The 22989-nt window shown below is 49.0% G+C and overlaps 9 protein-coding genes across 9 annotated transcripts; 2 read left to right on the forward strand and 7 right to left on the reverse strand.

The window, feature by feature from the left end:
* Positions 1–267: 267 nt before the first annotated feature.
* On the forward strand, positions 268–2693 carry C8Q69DRAFT_302792 (hypothetical protein). Its single transcript, XM_028627176.1, has one exon. The coding sequence runs from the start codon at positions 556–558 to the stop codon at positions 2545–2547; it is 1992 nt and encodes a 663-aa protein (XP_028484383.1). The 5' UTR covers positions 268–555; the 3' UTR covers positions 2548–2693.
* Positions 2677–4724, reverse strand: C8Q69DRAFT_302684 (ClpP/crotonase-like domain-containing protein). The gene is made up of 3 exons (XM_028627172.1): positions 4332–4724; positions 4103–4267; positions 2677–4048 (listed from the first exon to the last, which is right to left on the reverse strand). The coding sequence occupies exons 1-3, from the start codon at positions 4446–4448 to the stop codon at positions 2840–2842; spliced, it is 1491 nt and encodes a 496-aa protein (XP_028484384.1). The 5' UTR covers positions 4449–4724; the 3' UTR covers positions 2677–2839.
* Position 4725: 1 nt separating this feature from the next.
* Positions 4726–6241, reverse strand: C8Q69DRAFT_302756 (ribosomal protein L4 domain-containing protein). Its single transcript, XM_028627175.1, has 2 exons — positions 5790–6241; positions 4726–5737 (listed from the first exon to the last, which is right to left on the reverse strand). The coding sequence occupies exons 1-2, from the start codon at positions 5871–5873 to the stop codon at positions 4949–4951; spliced, it is 873 nt and encodes a 290-aa protein (XP_028484385.1). The 5' UTR covers positions 5874–6241; the 3' UTR covers positions 4726–4948.
* On the forward strand, positions 5898–7578 carry C8Q69DRAFT_302743 (phosphatidylethanolamine binding protein). Its single transcript, XM_028627173.1, has 2 exons — positions 5898–6619; positions 6675–7578. Exons 1-2 carry the CDS (start codon positions 6082–6084, stop codon positions 7397–7399), a joined length of 1263 nt encoding a protein of 420 aa, XP_028484386.1. The 5' UTR covers positions 5898–6081; the 3' UTR covers positions 7400–7578.
* Positions 7489–8268, reverse strand: C8Q69DRAFT_302681 (putative mitochondrial inner membrane protease subunit 1). Its single transcript, XM_028627171.1, has 2 exons — positions 7830–8268; positions 7489–7757 (listed from the first exon to the last, which is right to left on the reverse strand). Exons 1-2 carry the CDS (start codon positions 8187–8189, stop codon positions 7578–7580), a joined length of 540 nt encoding a protein of 179 aa, XP_028484387.1. The 5' UTR covers positions 8190–8268; the 3' UTR covers positions 7489–7577.
* Positions 8269–8957: 689 nt separating this feature from the next.
* C8Q69DRAFT_471295 (hypothetical protein) lies at positions 8958–10327 on the reverse strand. Its single transcript, XM_028630894.1, has 4 exons — positions 9777–10327; positions 9509–9682; positions 9119–9397; positions 8958–9054 (listed from the first exon to the last, which is right to left on the reverse strand). Exons 1-4 carry the CDS (start codon positions 10006–10008, stop codon positions 9008–9010), a joined length of 732 nt encoding a protein of 243 aa, XP_028484388.1. The 5' UTR covers positions 10009–10327; the 3' UTR covers positions 8958–9007.
* An 848-nt stretch (positions 10328–11175) lies between these two features.
* On the reverse strand, positions 11176–12872 carry C8Q69DRAFT_471300 (glyoxylase). The gene is made up of 9 exons (XM_028630895.1): positions 12700–12872; positions 12546–12633; positions 12422–12493; positions 12335–12368; positions 12074–12284; positions 11923–12014; positions 11737–11871; positions 11657–11683; positions 11176–11599 (listed from the first exon to the last, which is right to left on the reverse strand). Exons 1-9 carry the CDS (start codon positions 12785–12787, stop codon positions 11516–11518), a joined length of 831 nt encoding a protein of 276 aa, XP_028484389.1. The 5' UTR covers positions 12788–12872; the 3' UTR covers positions 11176–11515.
* Positions 12873–14637, reverse strand: C8Q69DRAFT_471303 (cell morphogenesis protein Las1). Its single transcript, XM_028630896.1, has 4 exons — positions 14244–14637; positions 14048–14187; positions 13504–13977; positions 12873–13448 (listed from the first exon to the last, which is right to left on the reverse strand). Exons 1-4 carry the CDS (start codon positions 14361–14363, stop codon positions 12989–12991), a joined length of 1194 nt encoding a protein of 397 aa, XP_028484390.1. The 5' UTR covers positions 14364–14637; the 3' UTR covers positions 12873–12988.
* A 331-nt stretch (positions 14638–14968) lies between these two features.
* C8Q69DRAFT_302888 (hypothetical protein) lies at positions 14969–16375 on the reverse strand. The gene has a single exon (XM_028627177.1). The coding sequence runs from the start codon at positions 16252–16254 to the stop codon at positions 15025–15027; it is 1230 nt and encodes a 409-aa protein (XP_028484391.1). The 5' UTR covers positions 16255–16375; the 3' UTR covers positions 14969–15024.
* Positions 16376–22989: the final 6614 nt, after the last annotated feature.

The following is a 22989-nucleotide window of genomic DNA, read 5'->3' on the forward strand; positions in this document are numbered from 1 at the left end:
ATCCTCCTGCGGGTGCATAATTAGACAATGTATTGACTTGGATATTAGGCTCTGCAATCAGCTATCGCGGCGATATAACGCCTACCCTCGCACATTACATGCTAGGCAGTACGGAGGCATCGAGACAAAAACTTCAGATGATCATACGCGCGGGGCAGGACAGTGATCAGACTATACTGCGACGATCTGTGCTCATCTGAAGCGTATACTAATTTATGGCTTGGCCCGCGTCTGCATCAGAGAGGAAGGGATTGACAACTCAGAGGGGCCTAATTGAAGTCAAGCGAACTTTGATGACCATGAGGCTGAGTGTGAGGCTCAGTGCACCAGACTCCGTGGATTAATATTAATATTTCACTTTTGTACCTCTACAGCGTTGTTGGCTTTTAACTGCAAATGCTATACTTTCCCTCCCTGTCTACAACAACCCTCCTCTGTCTGGGTCCTTTTTGTCCCTGATCAGGGTTATACAACTTGATAAATGTGTGTCGATTTCTCAATTCTGCAAGGAAATAATTTTTGATATTACTCTCCACTGCATTTAACAGTATCATCATGTCAACAAATTACCAATACTCAGCGCTCAACCATCCGCAAGATTCTGGCGACAACGATCATCTGCCCCAGCCACAACCAATCAGTGCCAATACACAACCAGATCCCGTGGAAGCAACAACATCAGTTGCAGAGAATAACTCCAGGCGCAGCAGCTCCAGCAGTCATCCAGAACTTGCAGATGATACCGCACGGACTATGGAGCTCGGTCTGCCGGGACAGTCTCAAATTCCTGAAGAACCAGGAGGAGGCTCTGCATCAGAATCGGCGAAGGCGGATTCACCAAGTGCAAAGAAGACGCTGAAAGACATCGACTGGGCCGGGTCCTGGGTCTGGGAAATCGGTGGTTCCATCCTCAGTGTGATCTGTGTCGCCTTGTTGATGGGGTTTCTAGCATATGTGAATGGAATGGCATATGCTAGTTGGCAATATACGATCTCCCCGAACGCAGTGGTCTCCGTGATCACGGCCTTTGCGAAAGCTGCGATGCTTATTCCTGTTTCTTCCTGTCTTGGTCAGTTGAAGTGGAGACAGGGTCGACATCAGAAACCAATGCGGCTTTATCACTTCTACGTCCTCGACCAGGCCAGTCGAGGTCCCTATGGCGCCCTAGAGGTCTTCTGGACAATTGGATCAACTTTAGCCATATTGGGTGCACTGTTAACGGTCTTGTCAGTTGCTATCGATCCCTTCACACAGCAGATCCTGTCCTTCCCAACACGAGAAGTACAGGCGCATAATGTGACCGCATCGGCTCAAAAAGCACAGGTGTACGCCCCTGAGTGGGCGGAGACAACTATTAACACGTTCGAGTTAGAGCCTACAATGCAGACTGCTATATTGACTGGTTTGGCACGGATAAATACACCACTTCAACCGAATTGTCCGACGGTCCACTGTGACTATCCTGACTTTGTCACTCTTGGGATTTGCACCCAGTGTGAGGATGTCACTGAAAAAACAGTCCAGACCTGCCATCCACTCTCAAATACTTCTGCAGGTTGGGAGTGGTTTAATAGCTACCCAGAGTATCAACCAATCCCTGCTGACTGTTCCTACTCAACACCCGATGGATTTCAATTTACCCCTGAACTTATAGCTGCCCTCCCAATGTATGGCGGGTTTAACTTAGAGCGTCAACCATTCACTTCTATTGCAACCTCATCTTCACAGACGCCCGACGGAGGCCTCCTCGTTTCTTTTTTCTCAGCAAAATACCCCAGCAAGATATACTACCGCGTCAGTAATGTCAGTGCAGTCGAGCCAAAGCCAATAATGACGCAATGTTCCGTGCATCTGTGCGAGAAACAGTATACGCAAAACAACGTTTCGACCAATTCCCGTGGTCTTCATCCATCAAGGACCAAACCCCTAGCCCATTATACTCTGGACATGAATGATAAGACCCTCCTGATACTCGTGCCTGAAAATGGAACCGAGACCCTCTCAAAGAATTCAACTTACAGGCTCGATGTGATGTCCTGGCAATCATTCACGAACACGATGAGAATGTTCTTCAACGTCACTTTTCTCCAAGGGAACCCATATACATCTGAAACCTCGTATCCGACCTTGCCTGGTGTACAGTCAGCGCCGGTTCTTTTCAACAGTGACAATATCACCGACTCGCTAGCTCGCATGGGCGAAAGCATGACTGATAATATTCGCTCAAGTAACAAAGGAACGCTGGTTAATGGCCGTGCCTTCTTGACTGAAACCTATATTCACGTGCGGTGGCCGTGGACTATTCTTCTGATAGTATCGGTTGCTCTGGCGATTGTCCACTTTGCAGCTACGGCTATAGCAAGTCGAGGTCAGCCTGTTCTGTGGAAATCTTCTGTGTTTCCATTCCTCGTGGGTCAGTTGGAGACGGTTCCCGAACATGACATGGCGCGTTTGCGCCGTATGGATCAGGTGTGTTCTATGTCCAGGAAAATCAAGGTAGTGGTGGAGGATCATGATGATGGTCCTCTTCTATTTGCTGAGCGATGACGTCGACGGTTTACTTGATATTTTATATTTTATATGCATTATTACAGGAGCATGTGGATGGCGACGCTCAGATTATCTAGCAGGCATTGTATTGTATATAGACCAAGCGGGACAGATCCATAACAGCGTTTCGTTTCCATACAAAAACGGACAGATGCCGTTCCCCATTTTCACCCGCTTGTTTAATGCAAATTGGATTTAAAGAAATACATGTGTATAGAAAAGATTTGCAGAAAATAGCATCAATCAAGATCCTCTAGGAATAAGACAGATCAGAAAAAGGAGAAGATTTTTACTCCTCGGCCCATCTCAGTCCCTCTCCCGTCTTCACTGTTCGTCGTGCAAGGACCTCTGCCACCTTCTCACGCACACCCTCCTTCTCGCCCCACTTCTCGACAAACTCGTTGACAGTCTGCTTCCTCGACTTGGAGGTGTCGCGGACGAACTTCTCAATATCCTTCTCGGTAGGAAGGGCGTAGTGGGCATGGGGGTAACGGTTGTAGTTAGCGTCGTTGATGAGCGGCAGACGAGTCTGGCCCTGTGGGATGTTGAAGAAAGCATCGACGGCCTCGTTGGACACCTCGGCCAGGGTAGCAGGTTGCCACTTGGGAGTCGCGGGGGGCTTAGACATCAGACGGGCCTTGACACCTTCGACGAAGTCGTGGTGCTTCATGAACTGTGCAGCGATGTGGTGCTCTCTCTGGAAAGTTTCGGCGATAGACCACTTCCTTCCAAGGCGGAGCTGGCGGAGAGTCACCTTGAGCGACGTCGGAGAGCGCTGGGACAGAGTCTCCAGGGTCTTTTGCGCCCACTCCTTCTGCTCTTCCTCGTTCTCGAGCGCCTTGAAGATCTCCTCGACGGTGTTGTACTTGAAGCATCGGTCGATGGCTTTGCGCAGCTTTCCGGCAAGCTGAATTGGCTCCTGCTGGATGGATGGCAGGCCGGTGGAGAACTCCGCGATGGTCTTGTTGACCAGGTCCAGACGCTCCGGGAGGGTGGCGTAATCCTTAAACACCAGCTCAGAAAGACGGGCCGTCAGGTTGCTCAACACGCTGGAGTCCAGGTAGTGGGTAGCAATTCCAGCGTAGAAGGCCTGGACGCCAGAGAGGCGCTCAGAGGTCAAGGCAAGGTATGTTCCCGTCTCGCCGTCCAGACGTGGCAGGAAGAAAGAACCACCAACGTCGGGGAAGAATCCAATCGTCGTCTCTGGCATGGCAAAGAGAGTACGCTCGGTAGCAATCCGGAATGGAGCATGTACGCTGAGACCGACACCACCTCCCATTGTGATTCCATCCATCACAGCAATGTACGGCTTGGAGTAAGTAGCGATGGCGTGGTCGAGCTGATATTCGAGACCAAAGTAGTCCGCCGATTTCTTCTGGCCTTCAGGTCCCTGCTCATTCTGCAGAGCAAGCGCGGCAACATCTCCTCCAGCGCAGAAAGCTTTGCTTCCAGCACCGGATACCATGATAATATTGGCCAGCTGAGATTTCTCCCATTCCTAGTCCACCATTTAGCACCTTGTCACCAACACCCCGGTCCAGATGTAATATACCTTCAGTCTAGGGAGGATCTTGCGCGCCATTGAACCATTGAGGGAATTGAGCTTCTTTGGTCGGTTAAGCTCAACCGTGCGGACACCGTAAAGAGAGTTGAACAGAACATCGTCGGGTTCATCCCCAGGGAGCTCCTTTGGAAGCTCAGGAGTCGTCGACGACATCTGCCATACATATCATGTGTCAGTAATGCTTTCCCCATATCACAACGTCCAACTCTTGACGTACCCTGGCAGAGGCAGCAAACGCTGGGTTTGTCACTTTGGCGCGCAAAGGCATCGTTGTTGACCGCGAGAACCAGCTCAGCGGCGTGGGCAACCGGGAACAGCTGGGTCGAAGTAACATCAATGGCAACACGGCGCGTTGATAACACTTCGAAAGGGGTATATGAAAGATCGCGCGGGTCGGCACTTATGTGACGTTGCTTGGTGCTTCGGCTTAAGTACACAGGCTCGAAAAGTCTCTCCGCACAGCGAGAGTTGCCGGCGGTTGACCTCGGAGTTTTCAGTTGATTTTCCGACAAGCGGGATACAACAACTGTCAACCAATTCATTATTATTTGACTCCGCGTAGCCGCAATTCGGTAGTGATAAATAGTCTCTGTTATAATTCGAAATGGTAAAGGTGTCGGTTATAGAAAAAAATCACGTTCTATAAGTTCTGGATCCCCCCGTTGCCTGTCATCCGGCCTCGAGGAGCAATACTCTACTCTCTCCGATATTACAGCGCAGAGAAAAATAACGGATCAGAGCGATAGAGAAAAGTGTGATAACGTTATTTGATACAAGATGTAGAATATGAAATCGGGAGAAAACATCCCATCGCTATTTTATTGTACATTGCGTTTAGTAACGAGCCTTTGCAGGCTCTGTGCGCAGATCCCTCGAATGCTCCGCAAGGATCTTATCCAGTGCCCGTTTCTCAATAATTAGCCTTCCAGTCTCCAGAAGGTCCTTGACATCAACATCATCCCGGTCGAGGATCCGAGCGTGCTCTCCGACTTCTTCAACAGCGCTGAATAGGAGGTCGTCTCTCTTGTCCGTAATCAGAGTCGATCTTCCATGCTCCCGACCCCATCGGTTGACTTTAAGAATCTCTTTGATCAGATGCGGCGTCGCATCCTCGGGGATCGTCATCTCATCGTCGACGATAATCAGCTGGCCCCTCTTAAACCGGTAGCTGAGAGCTATCCGCCAGGCCTGGTCGTAAATCTTCTTGGGCAGTCCAGAGGAGAAATCCCTAGGGTGAGGACCGAAAGCGACACCACCACCCTTTCGAATAGGCGACTTCTTGTCTCCAACACGCGCTTTACCGGTACCCTTCTGTGGGTGCAGCTTCCTCCCGCTTCCGTGGACGTCGTCTCTCCATTTCGTGCTCGCCGTACCCTGTCGGGTGGCATCACCCTCGTAAACAATAGCGCGATGAAGGATATCTTTTCGAAGCGGCATGAGAAGATGGCTCTGGGCGTATTCGACGTAACGAAGGGGTTCCATGGAAGGGAACGCATAGAGGGTGGCCTGGACCGGAGGACGGCTCCACGTTGCTTTCGGGATCTCGATTCCACCTGGTGTAGTAGTGGTCTCTGAAGGTATCTGGGCCTCCGTGGCCATCGATCGTGATGCGAGGCATCGCTGCTGTTGTCAGATGTTGATGGCCAGGTGAGGAAAAAAAGATTGGGATCCTTACCGTCACAGTCTCGGGGCCATAGATCAGGCCATTTGAGCCTCTCACAAGAGAGCTCAGCCCCCGAAGAGCTCTGCTTCCAGACATTTTGTGACAGACGTTCAACGCTCGCAATGGCACTGTTGAACGCGAACGCTGGTGAAGCAAAAGTCAGGTCGAGTTCGGAGATCGGGGTGGTTCTGCACTAGCGGAGCCTCAATCCCATAGGCTCCGAGTCGGTTGGCAGCACGACAGAAAAAGTTCCGCCGGGGAACATCTCGACCATCATCGTCTGCCAACAACAACCCCCAGCGCCATGTCTCACTGCGAGCTGGCTTCGAAGCCGCTGCTTCAATGTCTGCGGACAACCTACGCTAGAAGTCTTCTGGTCGTCCAGCTCCAGTCGACGCGCGCCTTTGGTTCGACCGCATCCGCGCGAGATGAAGCTCAGGCCGAGTCTGCAAAGCAGCCCTTCTACAAGGCGCCTGATCCGTCTCTTGTCACAAGCCCTCGACTTGAGAGAAGATTGCTGAAATCCGGTGTCTCTCCGATCGGATCTCGTCGTCGTCGTGCTGCGTTGCAGGATTCTCCGAACATCCCTTTCGAACAGCTTCCGTATCAATGTTTCCAGGAGGCGCGAAAGATTCTTCTCGCGGACCGCGAGGAGAAGCTCAAGCAGATTGAGACTGAAAGGGAAAGAATAGCAAGGCTCCGGGAGAAGCCTGCTGAAGAGGCTGGAGGGGAATTGTCCAAGAATTCTAGACTAAAGGCCATGGAACATCATCTGGAGCATCTGAAGATTCTCGCAGATATCAACGATCCTGTGGTCAAGAAGCGTTTTGAAGATGGGGAAGGTAGTAATCAAGAATATGCCCCGTTCTGCTTCATTTATTGACCATATGCGTTCAGGAGACATGAACAAGCCCATCTACCGATATCTGGCAGACCGGAAGTGGAGAGAGTACAGACGCCTGATCCTCGTCCAGAGAATTACGCAGATGAAGGTCATTCCCGATGTCCTCCCTCACTGCGATCCCACGGTGGATGTAAAGCTATACTTCAACAGACGCGCCGTTCAGCCTGGTGAATTCGTGGACTCTCGCGTCAGCGTTTCTCCCCCAAAATTGAATATTCAATCATTCGAACGCGGCGAGAAGCTCGTCACCATCGCAGTCGTCGACCCGGACGTTCCCAATGTTGAGGAGAACGGCTTTGACTACAAATTCCACTATCTTGCCGTCAACGTTCCGATTTCGCCTACCTCTACGCACGTCGACCTCGCCAAACTTGCGCAGGACTCGCAGGTGGTTCTTCCGTGGCTGCCCCCAACCGCCCTCAAGGGAAGCCCCTACCATCGTCTCTCCCTTTTCGTCATGGAGCAGAAGGACAACAAGCCGCTTGACTTTGCCGCTGTCAAGGAGAAAGAGGTGAACCGTGATGACATGCGCCTTCGCACTCTCCAGGCCAGATACCACCTGAAGGCCATCGGTGCGCACCTGTTCAGAAACAAGTGGGATGAGGGAACTGCACAGGTTATGGAGCAGCTTGGCATTGAGGGAGCCGATATTGAGCTCCGGAGGAAGAGAGTTGAGCCTTTGCCTTATAAGCGAAGGAACCCTGCTTCGTTCCGATGATCGACTCGTTATGTCCTTCTACGGAGTGAGCTCGCTATTGGCAATGCATTGTACTGTACAACTGATATGTATGAATATACACCCTTTTCCCTTCTTCCAATACTCCTAAACACCTTTATCCCAAGTCATTTCCCTGTGGTTTGTATTGTACACCGAATCTTCGTGGGCCGATGGGCATTCAATCGTCCGAAAATTGAGCGGGTTGGAACGTGTTCGTAACCCATTGCATCTTCGATGGCGGCCAGACCCGAGCAATGATTTTCCCGTTCACCAATCCCAGAGGTACTGGTCCATAGTTTCGCGAATCTCTCGACCAGGGAAGGTTATCTCCGGCTAGATATACATGTCCTTCGGGGACCTAATTCTCCACAATATCGAATGAGCTTTGAACTACACGCAACCAGAAAACTGTGGAATAAGTCTGACTAACCTGTATCATCTCATTCTCTGTCCCAGCTTCCGTACTGAAAGCCGGATCCTTGCACACGAAATCCCCGGGCATTCCTAGCACCCTCTTTGCCCCGTTAACACCTAGAAACATGGGATGATAGAATCGCACCACGTCCCCGACCTCAATTCCCTTCCCGTGTTTATGCAGCCGCGAGATAAGAAGGTAATCGCCGCGCGCGCTGAATGTCGGGTACATTGACGGCCCCTCACTGAGTTGCACAGTGAAGAAGTTCTCCCAGATCAGCGTGCAGGCGCAGAAGATTCCCAGTCCGTCAAGGCCCAGACGAAAGACCGCACCGGGCGCGGTCCGCCGCAGTATCCGTCGGAAGACACCTTCCATCTGTGCGAATCAATGATCTCGTCTGTCTTTTCGTATACCAGGACTGTCCGATAGCTCATGCTGAGAGGCCGGAGAACGACCGGACGCAATCGCATCATGTGACCGTGGAGCTCTTCGGCTAGTGCGGGCGCCTTAAATTACTTTTCTCGTCAATTCTATTTTTCTTTCTCTTTCAACACACCAAACGTCCTGTTGGACGAGACACTGTCCATCTGCAACGCAGTTGATGACGGACTTCAGCAATTACAGTACCCTTTCAAGTCTTGATACTCGCCTTGGTCTATGTCGATATTCCTACGTGCATAATGGCTGCACTTCACTTCACTCGACGGTCTGAGCGGTCTTGCTGCAGATCAGCTCTTATTGATTGCTGCTAATAATTTTTCAGTTGCTGCGCTTGTCTGTTGTCTTGTCATTGGTCTCTGCTTTATTCGATTTCTGTTTCCTTTTTCTCTCCATTCCCTTGTGCCATATACTACTAGTATATGGTCATCGCTTCTAAAAATGCTAGAGCTTGCCGTTTCCGAAATTAAACACCAGGACGAGCAAGTGTGGACAGTGAAGCAAGATTAGAATTATACGTCTCGACTGACCACCACGTGTGGCGAGATATCCCCGAACGCCATCCTCAGCTTTTACCCCATTTAGCTATGGGCGTGGGAAGTTGAGAGGTTGTGAGTGGGAGACATCAATCAGATATCAATTATAGTGTTATAGGGATATCTTAGATTTCGAGTAGCATTCTACAAATTATTGTTTCAATACCAAACGCCTTCAGTAGTAACTCAGTCTGTCGACACACATACGATTTTCACCATCTATTTTGCCTTTTTGTTCTCGTAGTCCTCCCAGAATCCATCAGCATCTGCAGTCTGGTCAGTCGCACTATTACCCCCAGTAGCATGTGCATATTTGAGCATTGAACTTACCAGGATGCTTTTTCGGGTTCTCAATGTACTCCCTGGCCTTGGCCTTTGTCTTGTGATCAAGATGGAATCTTTGATCGCGATCTTCAATCATCTTGTCCAGACTTGGGAATGTCCTCTTGACCATGTCTTCGTCGACGAAACTTCCCATCAACTGCGGCATCCCCAAGGGCACCGTATCGCCCCGATCTACCTGCCAGAAGTGGAATGTCTTGCCGTACAAAGGGATGATCTCCTCCATTTCTGACGACTCTGCCTTGGACCAGACTGGTTCAGGCACACCTGAGCGAAGAAGTTAGTATGTATTACTGTCCAATGATAGATTCTTATCATTGAACGACGATTGCCCATCATGGAACCGAAGGGGCAGATCTGATCCAACCGCCTACATACCCTGCGGAACCGGCATGACCAGCATGCCACTCTTCACTTCAAATTCATGAGAATGCCAAAGTCTCCTCTCCTCTCTCGGAAGCGTTTCATACAGCCGTGGAGTGACCATATACTCAACCCCAATAAGCCTAGCATTCGGCTTGGGGGAATCATATATCAAGCATTGTCGGATATCTATGAAAGCAAAACCCAGACAGATCGTTAACAATGACAAACACTCCTAATAGGTGTTATGTACCTCAATTCTTATCTCTCGACTCAAACTCACCTTCAGTGATATGAGAACAATAATGATTCGCCTCTACGCATCGTGATGGATCGTTGGCGTAGATATGGAAGGCGTTGAGAAAGGCACAAATTTGCTTGACGGGTTGAAAGTCCTGGAGGATGCCAGCACCTGTTTCTAGAACGCGATGTTTTGTTCGGAGAGGCTCTCCTGCTGCTCCGTTGTCCATCACGGGGAAGTCTTTGTTTTTATCGGTATGCGAACTGCACGACATGATGAGTGATGTTCCGCTGGATCCTCTGAAGCGAATTAAGTTGATATGGAAAAAATAGAAATAAATCCTAGGTGAAGATCTAGAATATCTTTCATTGAATGTAGCATGCTCTATATATTTCAATGTGCAAGTCGAGAGGCATGATTTGGAGATACCTGACGTCACGTTGATGCGACAGGGTCTGGCCTCGAGTTATCCGATTATTTTCTGCTCCACTGATGATTTATGACTACGAAATCATAATCATACTCAGGGATCGCGAGTTAAATAACTTGGCAGGTGTCATTGATCTAACGTCTGGGCTATTCTTTAAGAGGGGTAAAAGTTAATTCGTCCAGGTGTAAACAGTGGACAGTAAGTATTCGTCTGATAAGGTTAAGTCTTTTGAAGTTAAATATTCGAGAATAGTGATTTAGAAGCTTGTAAAGGCTACGTGATCAGTTTAGTTATAACCTTTACTCGTAGGATACGTTTATTTATTTATCTATTTTATTTTATTAATTTTTTTTTTTTTTTTCTTTCGCTGGGTACTTACTGTTATGTAGATACGTGCGACGCCAAAAGGTAAATCCTACCTGAGCGATAATAATGGGGAATTAACAGATTCACTCATATTTCTACTAGAAATTCGTTAAGAGGGAAGATGACTTGTGTTTCATCATAGTTCTTATCGCTATTATAGTAATCATTGCTAGTTCTCATGAGAAATATGTTCTTCGGCTATGCTTACTTATTCCAACCTGTATATAACTAATAGATAAACAGAAGACTCAGTCGTGACCCGTTTATAATTCAAGATTTGGTTTGAGCCAAAAAGTCCAATGTCTCTTTTGGCAATCGTGGCAGGATCACTCTCAATCGCAAAATGACCAACGTCAAGAAACTTGATTTCAGAATTCGGTAAATCCCTCTTTAAAAGTCTCTGCTCCGGGAGGAATGAAGAAGAAATCATTCTTACCCCCAGATGAGTAGCGAGTAGAGGAACCTGCGACTTGCGGAAATACTCGTGGAACTGGTCATAAAGAGCAACATTGTGGGGTTTATTAATTAGAAAAGGCAGCTAGATCAGAGGATGATATTTCAGATGTCAAATGTTGACTGTACAATTCCTCCAGGTTGTCATTGTCTCTCTACATGTCTGTATTTTCTCTGTCCTGCTGAGGTTGAGTCCTATATTGAGCGATAGGTAGTCCAGGTCGATCGAAGGGCGTAATATCGACTGCCTTATTTCTAAGTTTACAAGTATCTAGACGGTTAAGAAGGATGCTTTGGGATCGTAGCCGGAAAAGCTTCATATTCTCTGACATCAGTCAAATCACATCTACTCCAATATCACCACCTTGAATTCTCTTCTCACGCCATCTTCAACACCACTTCGCCACCACGCTAAAGCAAGCCGCGCGGAAGCGCCATTTTATCTTAGATAGAAATGTAACATAGATGTAGTCCGTAGTTCCCGTCAAGGAATACCGTCTCGATTTCGGATATACAGTTTCGCAAAAGGGCTTCACATGGCGTTCTTCATTTCTCTGAGAGCGGCCATCACGTCCACGGGGTCTGTCTTGCCTGTGGCCTTCTGGATTACCGGATCCTGCTCAATGTGGTTAATGAATGGCTAATAAGAAGACAGCCTTATAGTTAAACTTACGTTGACTCTCATGAAGACGTTGTGAAGCTTATAACTCAGTCAGTTTCATCTACGCGTCCACCTAACTAGTTATAACTTACCTTCTCGTCTCCAATGGTAAATTTCCCCTGAGTCTGCTGGTTTTGCGCAGCAAAGGCCTCAAGCTTCTTAATCGGCTCCGATTGAGAAACTGCAAGGCAGAACTTGACATTCGACTTTGTGTACTCATGACCAGGCTAGGCTTTGTCAATCCTGGTACTTCTCATTCAAACGAGGGGAATGCTTACATAGACTTTTGTATCATCCGGTAGAGCTGCAAGGACCTCATTCAGAGCCTTGTGCATCTCCTTCGCATTGCCTTCGAAGAATCGTCCGCAGCCTGTGTGATATTTCGTTAATCATGTATCAAAGGCACCTATACACATTCCACGTCCTTACCTGCAATGAAAAGCGTGTCACCCGTGAAAACAACGCGCTGATCACCGTCCTCGAGGAAGTAGCAAATGCTGTCCTGCGTGTGACATGGAGTGTGCAACGCTTTGACAGAGATGCGTTCACCGATCTTGAAAGTCTCTCCGTGCTTGGGCGTCTTCGTCACAGACTTGCAGTCCTTACCACCGATTACTGCGAGTTTTCCAAATTCTTTAAGCTAACCATAGTTAGCACAATGCAAGTTCACGTAATGTGTTGTACGCTTACAATCTCATCGTTTCCGCCGGCGTGATCCCAGTGGCTTTTCAGCAGTTAGTGACATTCGTAAACATGACATCTATCCGCTGTACATACTGGTGAGTGTTTACGATTGCTGTGAGATTGATCTTGCCGGAATCGATCTGGGATTTCAACACGGGAGCAACCCTTTGTGTTCATTAGATGACATTTGAACTCCAGTAGCAGCAACAATTCTTACTCTGGTGGGTTTGCCGGATCGATTATCACCGAATCCTTCGTAGGTTCATCAGTGACCAGGTAGGCATAATTGTTGCCCTTCCCGGTCCCTAGTAATTTGTCATCAGTGCTTCGAGTATACAGAAGCATGTACAGGCCTGTTAGAGCACACTCACACATGGGAATCGATTGGATATGCATGGTTCTTGTAATACTTGGCTGACGGAGTCTAACCAGTGGTCGAATTGCTTTTACGAAGCTCATCGGCCTATATACAACCCTCGTAAATGGATGACAATGCGGGGATGCCGTTCGGGATTTATGGATTGGTAATGATGCCAACCTTATGTAAGTAACGCGCTCACGTGATATCATCGACATGATCGATCAGTGGCTACAACTAGTATTACATTGCTAAATCATACAAGAGTGTAAGGTATATTTCGCTTCATAACAAAAATAAGTTCATGACACGCCAATTGCTTCGCTCCTCCACGTATCCGCGAGGTCCCATCCGTGATTGCTCAGTACCCGTTGTGCTTCATCCTCATCTGAAACGATCTGTGTGTTCGCAAGCAGCTGGTCTTCAGTGGCAGTTTCAATGTTATGCGCATCAGAATCATGAGTGTCATTTCGTAAAGACTGTCTCAGCCTCTTCGTCCACTCATTCTCGCTTACGTCGCAGGCGGCCCGCATGTAAGACAATGAGAGATATCTCCTGTTAGCCTTCCATGTGTCGGAGTTAAGTATGTGGTTCAGCCACATATAAATCCCTTCAAGATATGAGTCATCCGAATGCTTTCCTGCAGACAGTTCATTTGCCATCACTTCAGTAAAGGTAGTCAAGAACGAAGTGCTCTTTTCGGCCACTGTCTGCAAGACTGGATCCCACTTGTCGAACACCTCATCCATAGGCGCCCCGAGACTATCAACACGCGAGTTAGTATATTCCTTAGCCTAAGCTGACAAGCAACACTCACCTTTGTCCAGCACTGAACAATGTTTTCCCTTCAAGTAATGTCTCTGACAATGCAACAGCTCCCTCGGGACGACCCTCACATATGGAGATCAGCCGCGCTGCTGTCGGGTAGTAGTCATGCTGGGATTTCCTTCTCTTGCGGGGAGGTTCCACTTCATCAAGGTTTCTTTTAATATCCTCGAGATCTCTCCGGATAGTAGGCTTTAGCTGCTCGAGATCTCCATCCAAAGCAATACTAGGAGCAGTAGAAGCGCCAGTAGTAGCAGGGAGGTCAATCCTCGCCCAGTAATAACCCCAGAGCCACTCTAGTGATCTCTGCGCCGCACTTCGCAATACAACCAGAGAAGGTAGATCGCGATGTGTTGCCTCATGACGCAGTTCCACGAATGATGCTGGCAGCCCGAGATCAATGGCCCTTTGAAACATGGTCTTTTTCTGTCCATGAAGTTTAGAATCAACGAGACCAGTTACGAATCTGTTATTTCCAGCGAATCAGAAAATTTTTTTTAGAACAGTCAGAAGCCCAATTTTCCGGATGCACGTACCTGCAGAATGCAGCAGAGTAAGTAGCCCTAATGGAAAAGATCGAGTTTTTGCTAGCATCATCATGAAGGATAGCATCTGTTAATAGCGCGGTGGCTTCCACAGCATGAGGTAAATTCCCTCGCAGTTTCCATGCTCCAACCTATACATCCAGTCAGACCGCCTTTGAGAGCTCAAACTCGGGAGAAGATCGCATACCGTCGCACATGCATGGGCACGCATATCAGGACCATCCTGAGAAGACGAGGGGTAGAACCGGTCTCGAACGGCAAGAAGCTCTGATTGCTGCTTCCATGGTGTAAATATTATTTTTGCCATTGTTATCTTATTATTTCCCAACGTCTTGTACGCTGTTCTAGATCTTTCCGAATGCTTGTAAAAGCTCGTCTAGTGAAAGAGTTGATGCGTCGGAAAATCTTTTGTGCGGGGAAGGATACGTAGGACTCTTCCCTACTTAATTAGATGCATACAAGCAAGCAAGCAAGCAGCTGTAAAACCTTAGGTAAGAGAACAAGAATTCACATGTCACCAATAAGTCCACAGAAGGAGATGTACAGCGCTGGCAACTTTTAAAGTCAACCTTTGGAGAAGAATATTCTGTGGTAGTTATTGTCGGGACTTCTTGAAGGCGCTATACTCGTTCTGGAAGTGCGGGCAGCCGCCCGCTGTCTAACAACACTACCCAGGTGCTGATAATACTACTAGAACAATGCTTTCACTATACGAAGATTTGTACTATTGTTAAGAATTTTTTACAGAGGGCCTCTTCAGATAAAAGGATTGACACATTCCAAATGTCGGTACTTTGTATATGGGAGCTACTTCGGCTCCGCGTTCTAATCTATCAATCAATACACATTGTGTGAAGGTAGTGGCATACATGCAGATTGTACAGCCCGGGGTATCAATCGTCCTTCCTCAGTGCCCCATAAACCCAAAACTCCGTGCTGTGGCTCGTGAAAAGAATATCACCCAAAATCTATATCCAGCCGTAACCCAGATTGCTGCATGGGATCTCAGAGACTCCCATCATCTGTGGACAGTCCGGTAGCGAAGTGACCATCATCATGTCTTCGGGCTCGTCAAATAAGAATGATTTGCCCAGCATGTTCGTAGCAGCGTTGACGGACTGGTCGAACATTTCTCTTTCCTGCTGACTGTGCTGGCTGTCCGTTCGGTGGGAACCAGCTTCATTGCCTTCGCTTTCCTTGGTCTCCTCGTCGCCTCCACCCTCAGCTTCTTCACCATCTTCCTCGTCATCGGATGGGGTGAAGGTCTCCTCCAATTTCAGTCCTTTGCCCTTGGGACCCTGAAATTCATTGAGTCCTCTAAGCATAGAATGGTCTGACACAAGTGACGTGTCAGGCTCATCGTACAGCCCTACCCCCACAAGTTCATCGCCTGAAGATGCAGGTTTAGACGTCAAATCAGGACACGGATCAGAATCGACGGGGAAATGCTGGATGGGCAGAAAATTGGGAGTTGGCGGGCCGGTAAAGTCATCCGAGGACTGCACGCTCTCCTGACCGAAATCCCCAATATAAGACGTAGGCACACCATCTGCCAGAGGCATTCCGTCAAGCGCCCATCCCTGAGTGGATTCCTGCGGTGGACAAGAGAATCCAGAAGGATCCATGTTCCAGGAGACTGGGTCAACCGAGGAGCTGTTGTTCAGCTGTGAGAAGGCACACTGCGGGTTTCCGGAAGACGCTCCATAGAGTTGAAAGGTGGAGAAATCGGTGTCCGGTATAGAATCTCCTGTGATAGGATATGACGATAGATTCTCCAGGCCGTTGGTGGAAGGGACGACAGGCTGCGGCATCTGCGAAATATCATTGGCTGGGGCCGGGTAAGTTGCACGGCTCATATTGTTGTACACCATGGCTTGCTGAGAAGTAGGATGCCAGCTCATCGGACGACATTGTTGATAAGCAGATGAAAAAAGAGCATCATCAATTGGTGTCCGGTACACCTGGCTGTGTCGCTGACGATATTGCTGCATAGGCCCGTGGGCAACTGTCGTCCTTCGTCGCCCAGTCGCATGGGGACTATTGCCTGCACTACGAGGCTTCAAGATTCGAGATGACCGTATCCGGGACAAGGCCCATGCTATTTGATCGGCCACCGTTTGCTGCTTGTACGGTTGAAATCCTTGGTGCATCCATCCCGGGCCTCCTATAGAGGACTGTCCCTGCCAACAGTCGGCCATGTAAACCAGTTGTCGAGTGCAACAGATGTTTCTACCTGGCCGTCAGTATACTCTTTCTGTGTTCGCATAAAGACAGATATAATATAATATAATACCTCTTTTGGTGTGATCAAGTTGCTGTCAGACAACTTTATATCATCAATCGGAGATCAGATAAGGTATGTGTTGTAGACAAGCAGAGAGAATCAGGATGTGGAGTTGTACATATATGTATATAGGACGTTTCCACAAACCAGTATAGTTCAGCCCCGGGTAATACGTCTTGACAGACGTTCGAGACCCAAAGTAGGATATAAGAGAGTAGGAAACGAAAGAGGCCTTGAGACAGGGGCGGTCACAAGGCAAGGAACAATAATAGGGAACCACCATCCACCCGGCCCCAGATCCACGATGCTGCTCCTTCGATAGCACATGTTGAGATGACACGACGGTGACACTAGGGGACCTATCCAAGGAACGGCTGCTCCGGAGAAAGACAGAGACCCTTGGTCTCGGGACGAGATGTGCCCCCCCCTCAGCATCAATCCGCGCGCTGCATGCCACCAGAGTGTTCGAAACTCTCTGTTGGTGGAGAGAGTCGAGTACGGGACGGTGGACCGGCCAGACGAGCGGCCAGACATGCCAGAACTAAATTTGGGGCCCGCCAGGAGGGAGAGAAGTTGAGAAGAAGAAAAAAAAGCCATGACCCAGTCTCGCCCTATCTACTCCGTACCTCGATTCCTTGTCCGTGCTGATGATAAGTTACATACTAGTTAGCTCCATCCACGACAACGAGGAGCCCCAGAAACAGGAACGTTGGAGGCTTAGCCGCTCACTAACTAACGGGTGCCTACCGCGATCCAACCCCGATCGTCCTGTTTTGCACCTCCACATGTTCTCCCCCCTTCTTCGCCATACCGTCAGCGCATCACCACTCGTTACGCAAGGGTTACGGATCACCTGTGGCTGTCACTGGCTCTGCTGGGCTTTTCGCCCCGGCGCTTAGTGTGGTACGATACGCTGTTTATGTTACAACTTACGAGAAAGTGGAATGCCCATGCTTTGACGTGTTACAGGCCGAGCGGTAATCAAAAAAAGCGATACCCGTGTATCTCAACCGCGTCAACGCGGCTTTTGGGACTAGGCTCCTTCAAGCAAACGCAAACTGATACCTAAGTTAGCATGGCTGTCGAACAACAACTCTCTCTACACTAAAGGAAAGGAAAGGGAAAAGGAAGAAAAAGGACTGGACCTATGTCATTCCCGGTCGGTGCCACAGGTCAAAGTTATCAGACTCTTTGGCTCCCATCCACAACGCCATTCGATCAGTGGAGCCTTGTACTGGCAATCACACCGCATTCCAGGTGGCCAAGCGGAGAGACCGGCTCTGGTGGACGAACGTGGAGGTCAAAAGTATGATGGTCGAGGAGACACTACTAAAGTCCCGTTCGAGCCTTCCCACTGCCAGGTCGCCCAGGGCTAGGAGATGAGCCTGATGTGACAAGTCTCTGCATATCTATCCAGACTGTCTGACAGGAGAGAAGCTTCCTGCCGTGCTCCATTGGATACGGCTGATGGGACGCCCATTTTGCAGTGCTAATTGCCGGACGGGCATATTATTAGTCCACCTTGCTTGTCGCAGGCTGGAGGCCCGACCTCAGCACTCTCGAAGACTAAAATAATGATAATAATACTCTCGATACGCTCCAACTGGTACTCGTGATGTCGCGATACCCGAAGTTGCAGACCCCGCCATCTTCCATGCTTGAGCCTTGAGACCCCGGCCCCGCCACTGGCGCCAGGGCTTTATCGAACGCAGCTAAATCGGGCGATATAACCGTCGTTCCTCCGGCGCAGTGGTGCTCGCGAATCGTACGCCGGAAACCTCTCCCTCTTGCCGCTTGAAGTACCCACTAGTGACCCACGATATGTGAAAGGCTACTGAAAAGAAAAAATTTCCAGAAGGTCAGGGGTCATCATATATCGGGGTCTTCTAACCCAGAACAGGAGTCTGAGTGGATCAAGCCCGCGCTGTCCCAGAGGCGGTCAGAAGATCGTTGACACGCTGCCGATCTTGGTCAAGGCAGGCCGTTCCCCTACGCGGACGGTATGGTGCGTGCACTGGAGTCTTGAGGCTTTGAACTAATTACATCCTAGCACCTAGAGAAGCGAAGGACCGGAGCCGATGACCATCCAGGGGGTTCCTAGCTGGGGGATAGTTAACAGCACCTGAGCACCACGTATGAAGCGCTCCATAATGGAGCTAACGGAGACTAAAGTAGTGCCTCTTTTTTGCATGATTCGACGTCTCGAATATGAGAACAGATGAAAGTCCAATATCACATACAAAGCACAGAGAAACAATATGCGATCTCACCAGGATCGATGGTAAGGCTCAGAAGCTTCGTTCACTTATGTCAAAAAGGGAATCTACCAGCGATGGGACCGAATCCCAGTTGTAGTGTCACCGGATAACCTATTTTCGTGAAGATCAAATACGACTTTCCCCGGGTGAACATGCGTTTACGGAAACTACGCTCTTCTTTTTACGGCAGTGAAATGTACATCCTCCTTGTTAGGTCGTCTCCCCCTTGGCAAAAGAATGGGCATTGGAAAAGGGTTTCAGAAAGCTATGTCAACAGTACGAACTTGCCACGCTTCTTGTCGACTATACGCTTTTTTTTCCCACAAGCCCAGCCCCCAACATTGCACGATCTCATAATCTCCGCTTGACGGAGCATACTGCGGTCCGCGAGATCCTTGTTATCGATCTGCAACACAGAATTGGCGCTAGATAGACAGATTTATTACCACGACAGCACTCCGTACAAGCTAGTCGCCGTTCTTTAGAGAACGCATGTTGCTCTCGTGCGCTTGAACATGACTGCCCGACTATAGAGGAAAAGGAACGTGACAATCAACGCGCGCACATGGTCTTTCTCATACTAACGGAGTTGCTGTCTTGCTAAGAAATGATACTTATGCATAGCCAAGACAGTGTCTAGATCCCGACCGTTCTTTGATAAACAAGCCGAGGCTACCGACACTTGTTTTATCCCCTGGGCAACTCTGGGACCCGGATTGCCCAACTCACCCATATCTAGTGGGCCAAAAAAAAAGGCGAAAGGGGGAGTATCCTTTGTGGTTAGCTTCCCATTTCGAGTGCGCCATCTTAACCCACATGGAGTGTCAGACACACTCCAGACCGGAAACAGGGCAGTCCCGACTCCCCATGGACTAAATAGCATCAACCCGACCACGCGGGTCCGTGGGTCTGCCGGGACGAAGACATGAATTACGTAGCACGATGTGAGTCTTATACCATAGTGTGCACCCACGGGCCTCATTCTCCTTCTTAAGTTCTTAGAGACTTAGCGGATGGACCGTTCATGGATTGATCTCACAAGGTTTGCCAGCTCCTTACTAACACTACGTAATAACTAACTAATAACTATCTAGGCTAACTCACTACTATCTTCTCGCCCTTGACAATCTCTGTTTCAATAATACACTTTACACTATTTTCTTCTTTGCCCATGCATACCTAAGTATATAGACTTTTCCTGCTGATCCACGCCACGCAGCCTAGGATACAATCCATAACACTACTAGGTGGGATAACATGCTGTCCGGCAGCCACTGGTCAGTCAAGCACGGCTCGACATTCTCCGCAAGCTAACTATCGCAAAGGGCCGCCCAATTTCCGTATTTTTCTTATCACTATTATAATAATTTATGACGACCACCACAGCAACTACCGTATGTCAAGCTGAAAACGGCATTCCGCCAAGAAGCCAGCACTAATAGTAATAATACAAGTATACTGCACCAATGTGCAGCATCGTGGATCCGAACTGCAAGCCAACACTTTCAATCTTCGAGAATATCTTAGCGCAGCCTTCACTTGCCATACGGTAGATCTTCGGACGTTACTCCTTACAGGTTATATGGTATGATCTCTAGTTCTGGTTTCCATAAACGATAACAATAATTTTACACGGTCTGGATCCTTGAACGCATCATCCTTACCTGGTCGCCTTCTTTTGCTCAGGCTTAGATGTCACTGCACTAGGTAGATTACTCCGTACTCTTATGGAGTTTGGCCCTACTCAGTCTCAAGCCGCCGGGAATGCGCTAGAAACACCTTGTCCGATACCCATGCGAATGATTCGCTGCATCTCTCGGAGCTGGCTCGCGCCCATCAATGAAGAGAAGAAAGATGTGGGGGCGATCCGAAGATCGATGACTGGTCTCACGTTCCGATAAAACCAGCAAGAAGTGAGAAGATTATTGATCTTTTATTGGGGCACCGGCCGAATAGCCACATACGCAGACCGTTGACGGGAAGAGAGATCCCTACCTCAAGTGGCTGGATTCTAGGCATCTTGGAAACAGGCGGACGGGTGCAGGGACCTCCCTCCAGAGTTGGGATCTCAGCCGGAGGAGTCCATCCGTCTGTCATCCGTGGATCTAGCTGACGCTATGGTGGTCATGTCTCAGGCTTTGAGCATCCGCCCCATTGTTATTATTTTATCACTTGTGAGCCATGTGGCTGGAGCGCCACCAAGCCTGTGCTCATTAAATGCACCTCCCGAAAAGTAACCGACCACACTCGGAAAGGCTCCTGTTGTTGCCTCTCATGAGGTACCTCTTTTTCAGTCGATCCGCGGGATAGCCAAAGTTAAGGTGAATGATGCTCTAGGAAGCAGGATCAAAGTAAATGCATGACTCTTTTCCTTGACTAAGCCACCTGCGATCGGCGAGAGAAGGAAGCAAGCCGCAAACCCTGTCGTCGTATAATAATATTGGATCTGTGATATCAGACCTGAAAAGAGACAAGGACGATGCCTGGAATTGTCAACGACTGGTCACGATCAAGTCTCCCTCAGATACCCGCCCGCCGTGCTGTTCAGAGTTTCAGACGGGAGACTCGGATTTCCGATCGCCTCAGTCGTCGCCGACTATTCTTCTCGGCTTCTAGACGTAGGGGTTACCATGGTCGATCGTCCAAGACTGGAGGGTGGCAATAATGTTAAGGATAATATCGAGACTAAATGGTCCCCTAGCGAGGTAGTCCACCCAGAGAAATAATTATTCTCAGTTAATAATGATCACCGAAAGTATCAAGGCCTCAGGGTCTCGTGGTGTCCCAGACCGCTGACTAACTAACATCCCATAAAAAAAATTTGAAGAGGGAAAAAGGGCAGACGAGCCGTCGCATCCACATAGTAGTGCAGTAATCATAATAGTACTAATAATAATGGACACAGGACATACGCACAGCTAGACTGGAACCCACTCATCATCCATGCGGCTTAGATACTCGACTGCACCAAGGAGAGGCTACAATATCCGACCGATCCATCAGTAGTAGTGACCAAGCCTCCCAGAGTCCCAGACTCCCAGGGGACCGAGGTTGACTGGGTGGAATCTCACCACCTGGCACCAACAGTCTGCCACATCATTATTATTATTATTACTCAGGAGTCAGAACCGTACTCTAGGCTCCAGCATTATTATTCTGCCCTTTAGCCACGCGAAAAAGGAACGGCTCGGAGCTGATACTGTTGCATACCATGCTGAGCGCCTAGGCCAACGATCACCAGGCCAAAGTCGGATAAGGTCGTCGAGAATACCAGCGGTCCATGAGCAGTTTAGCCCTTGCCTGGTGGCTTCGCCCGCGTCGCTTCGACCCTCTGCTGGGTGAAAATAATCATGACACTCGAGACATTATTTCATCATCTCCCGGATCCGGAGCCGGTACAATATTTGGGCCTCCACGCCTACACGTACGGCGTACAGATCCTTCCTGCACCTTCAGTTTGTCGTTGGAGTGTTCTGATCTTCGAGCGCAGCCGACAAGAAGCCGGACGCAGCCTGCCTCAGCTGTTTTGTTTATCCCTGAAAACAAGCTGCCTAGGATCATCAGTGGGTAGATAGACTTGGAGCTCGTGATGCCACTGCTGTCACCACCCTTCACGGAGTGTACTACCGTACACGTACACAGACAGACCATCCGGGCTCTCAGCAGCGACAAGGAATGGCGGGGACGGCACAACGCGCCGTTAATCAGTAAGCAGTACCATGCCGCTCAGGAGTCAGATCCACTGCCATCAAGACCAAAGTGGCAGGGGTTGAAAAGGACGAAAGGAACAAAAAGACGGAGTACATGAATAATGTTGTTCAGCAGCAGCCCATGTCTGCGACAGCACCAGGTCGTTTTAAGGGTCCACTACACCTGTCGCGTAGGTTTCTTTGTCCGGCGTTTATACTGACTAGATAGGCCCGTAAGCAATCCTGGATCTTCTGCAGTGGGATGTGATAGGGACAGATGCGATGTCGATTCTGCGACCAGACAGCGTCATCCCGCATTATCACGAAGAAGCCTCTTCGGCTCGCTTCTTGAATTGTTGTTCAAGAAGTTGGCCCCAGTGGATGGTCACCTTAGAGGCTTAGTCGCACTCTCGCTAGGTTGGATGAAACCGCCGAATAGGATTGATTGATTGACTTGCTCTAGTCCTCGGTGACTGTGACAGTTTGCAGACCCTGGTCACATTTTCCGGATCTCATAGATCGAGCCTTGTCAAAGCGGTTGTTACCAGGTAATTATGATAATAAACACATGGCTTGGAGTCCTGAACCGACAGAGAGCATGGGAGGTGAACTTTAGATGGCTGCGCCTCGATGAAAGTGGCTTGCGTCTATCTAGGTAGGGCCGTAGGCCGTGTTGACTCGTGCAACCGATGTTGCTTTCTT

Source organism: Paecilomyces variotii (genome assembly GCF_004022145.1).
Source record: "Paecilomyces variotii strain CBS 101075 chromosome Unknown C8Q69scaffold_7, whole genome shotgun sequence".
Lineage (NCBI taxonomy): Eukaryota > Fungi > Ascomycota > Eurotiomycetes > Eurotiales > Thermoascaceae > Paecilomyces > Paecilomyces variotii.

What these genes read in the sequence shown, in the direction of transcription:
- C8Q69DRAFT_302792 (XM_028627176.1), top strand. Translation starts at nt 556, where the DNA reads ATGTCAACAAATTACCAATACTCAGCGCTCAACCATCCGCAAGATTCT.
- C8Q69DRAFT_302684 (XM_028627172.1), bottom strand. Translation starts at nt 4,448, where the DNA reads ATGTTACTTCGACCCAGCTGTTCCCGGTTGCCCACGCCGCTGAGCTGG. An exon ending in CGTTTGCTGCCTCTGCCAGG is followed by an intron (nt 4,268 to 4,331) that starts GTACGTCAAGAG and finishes TATGTATGGCAG; the next exon opens with ATGTCGTCGACGACTCCTGA. An exon ending in AGATCCTCCCTAGACTGAAG is followed by an intron (nt 4,049 to 4,102) that starts GTATATTACATC and finishes ATGGTGGACTAG; the next exon opens with GAATGGGAGAAATCTCAGCT.
- C8Q69DRAFT_302756 (XM_028627175.1), bottom strand. Translation starts at nt 5,873, where the DNA reads ATGTCTGGAAGCAGAGCTCTTCGGGGGCTGAGCTCTCTTGTGAGAGGC. An exon ending in ATGGCCCCGAGACTGTGACG is followed by an intron (nt 5,738 to 5,789) that starts GTAAGGATCCCA and finishes ATCTGACAACAG; the next exon opens with CAGCGATGCCTCGCATCACG.
- C8Q69DRAFT_302743 (XM_028627173.1), top strand. Translation starts at nt 6,082, where the DNA reads ATGTCTCACTGCGAGCTGGCTTCGAAGCCGCTGCTTCAATGTCTGCGG. An exon ending in GCGTTTTGAAGATGGGGAAG is followed by an intron (nt 6,620 to 6,674) that starts GTAGTAATCAAG and finishes ATATGCGTTCAG; the next exon opens with GAGACATGAACAAGCCCATC.
- C8Q69DRAFT_302681 (XM_028627171.1), bottom strand. Translation starts at nt 8,189, where the DNA reads ATGGAAGGTGTCTTCCGACGGATACTGCGGCGGACCGCGCCCGGTGCG. An exon ending in CAGAGAATGAGATGATACAG is followed by an intron (nt 7,758 to 7,829) that starts GTTAGTCAGACT and finishes GTGGAGAATTAG; the next exon opens with GTCCCCGAAGGACATGTATA.
- C8Q69DRAFT_471295 (XM_028630894.1), bottom strand. Translation starts at nt 10,008, where the DNA reads ATGTCGTGCAGTTCGCATACCGATAAAAACAAAGACTTCCCCGTGATG. An exon ending in GGTCATGCCGGTTCCGCAGG is followed by an intron (nt 9,398 to 9,508) that starts GTATGTAGGCGG and finishes TTCTTCGCTCAG; the next exon opens with GTGTGCCTGAACCAGTCTGG. An exon ending in GAACCCGAAAAAGCATCCTG is followed by an intron (nt 9,055 to 9,118) that starts GTAAGTTCAATG and finishes ACCAGACTGCAG; the next exon opens with ATGCTGATGGATTCTGGGAG.
- C8Q69DRAFT_471300 (XM_028630895.1), bottom strand. Translation starts at nt 12,787, where the DNA reads ATGAGCTTCGTAAAAGCAATTCGACCACTGGTTAGACTCCGTCAGCCA. An exon ending in TATCCAATCGATTCCCATGT is followed by an intron (nt 12,634 to 12,699) that starts GTGAGTGTGCTC and finishes ACAAATTACTAG; the next exon opens with GGACCGGGAAGGGCAACAAT. An exon ending in TTACCATTGGAGACGAGAAG is followed by an intron (nt 11,684 to 11,736) that starts GTAAGTTATAAC and finishes CTGAGTTATAAG; the next exon opens with CTTCACAACGTCTTCATGAG.
- C8Q69DRAFT_471303 (XM_028630896.1), bottom strand. Translation starts at nt 14,363, where the DNA reads ATGGCAAAAATAATATTTACACCATGGAAGCAGCAATCAGAGCTTCTT. An exon ending in GTGCCCATGCATGTGCGACG is followed by an intron (nt 14,188 to 14,243) that starts GTATGCGATCTT and finishes CTGGATGTATAG; the next exon opens with GTTGGAGCATGGAAACTGCG. An exon ending in TTGTTCAGTGCTGGACAAAG is followed by an intron (nt 13,449 to 13,503) that starts GTGAGTGTTGCT and finishes GCGTGTTGATAG; the next exon opens with TCTCGGGGCGCCTATGGATG.
- C8Q69DRAFT_302888 (XM_028627177.1), bottom strand. Translation starts at nt 16,254, where the DNA reads ATGGCCGACTGTTGGCAGGGACAGTCCTCTATAGGAGGCCCGGGATGG.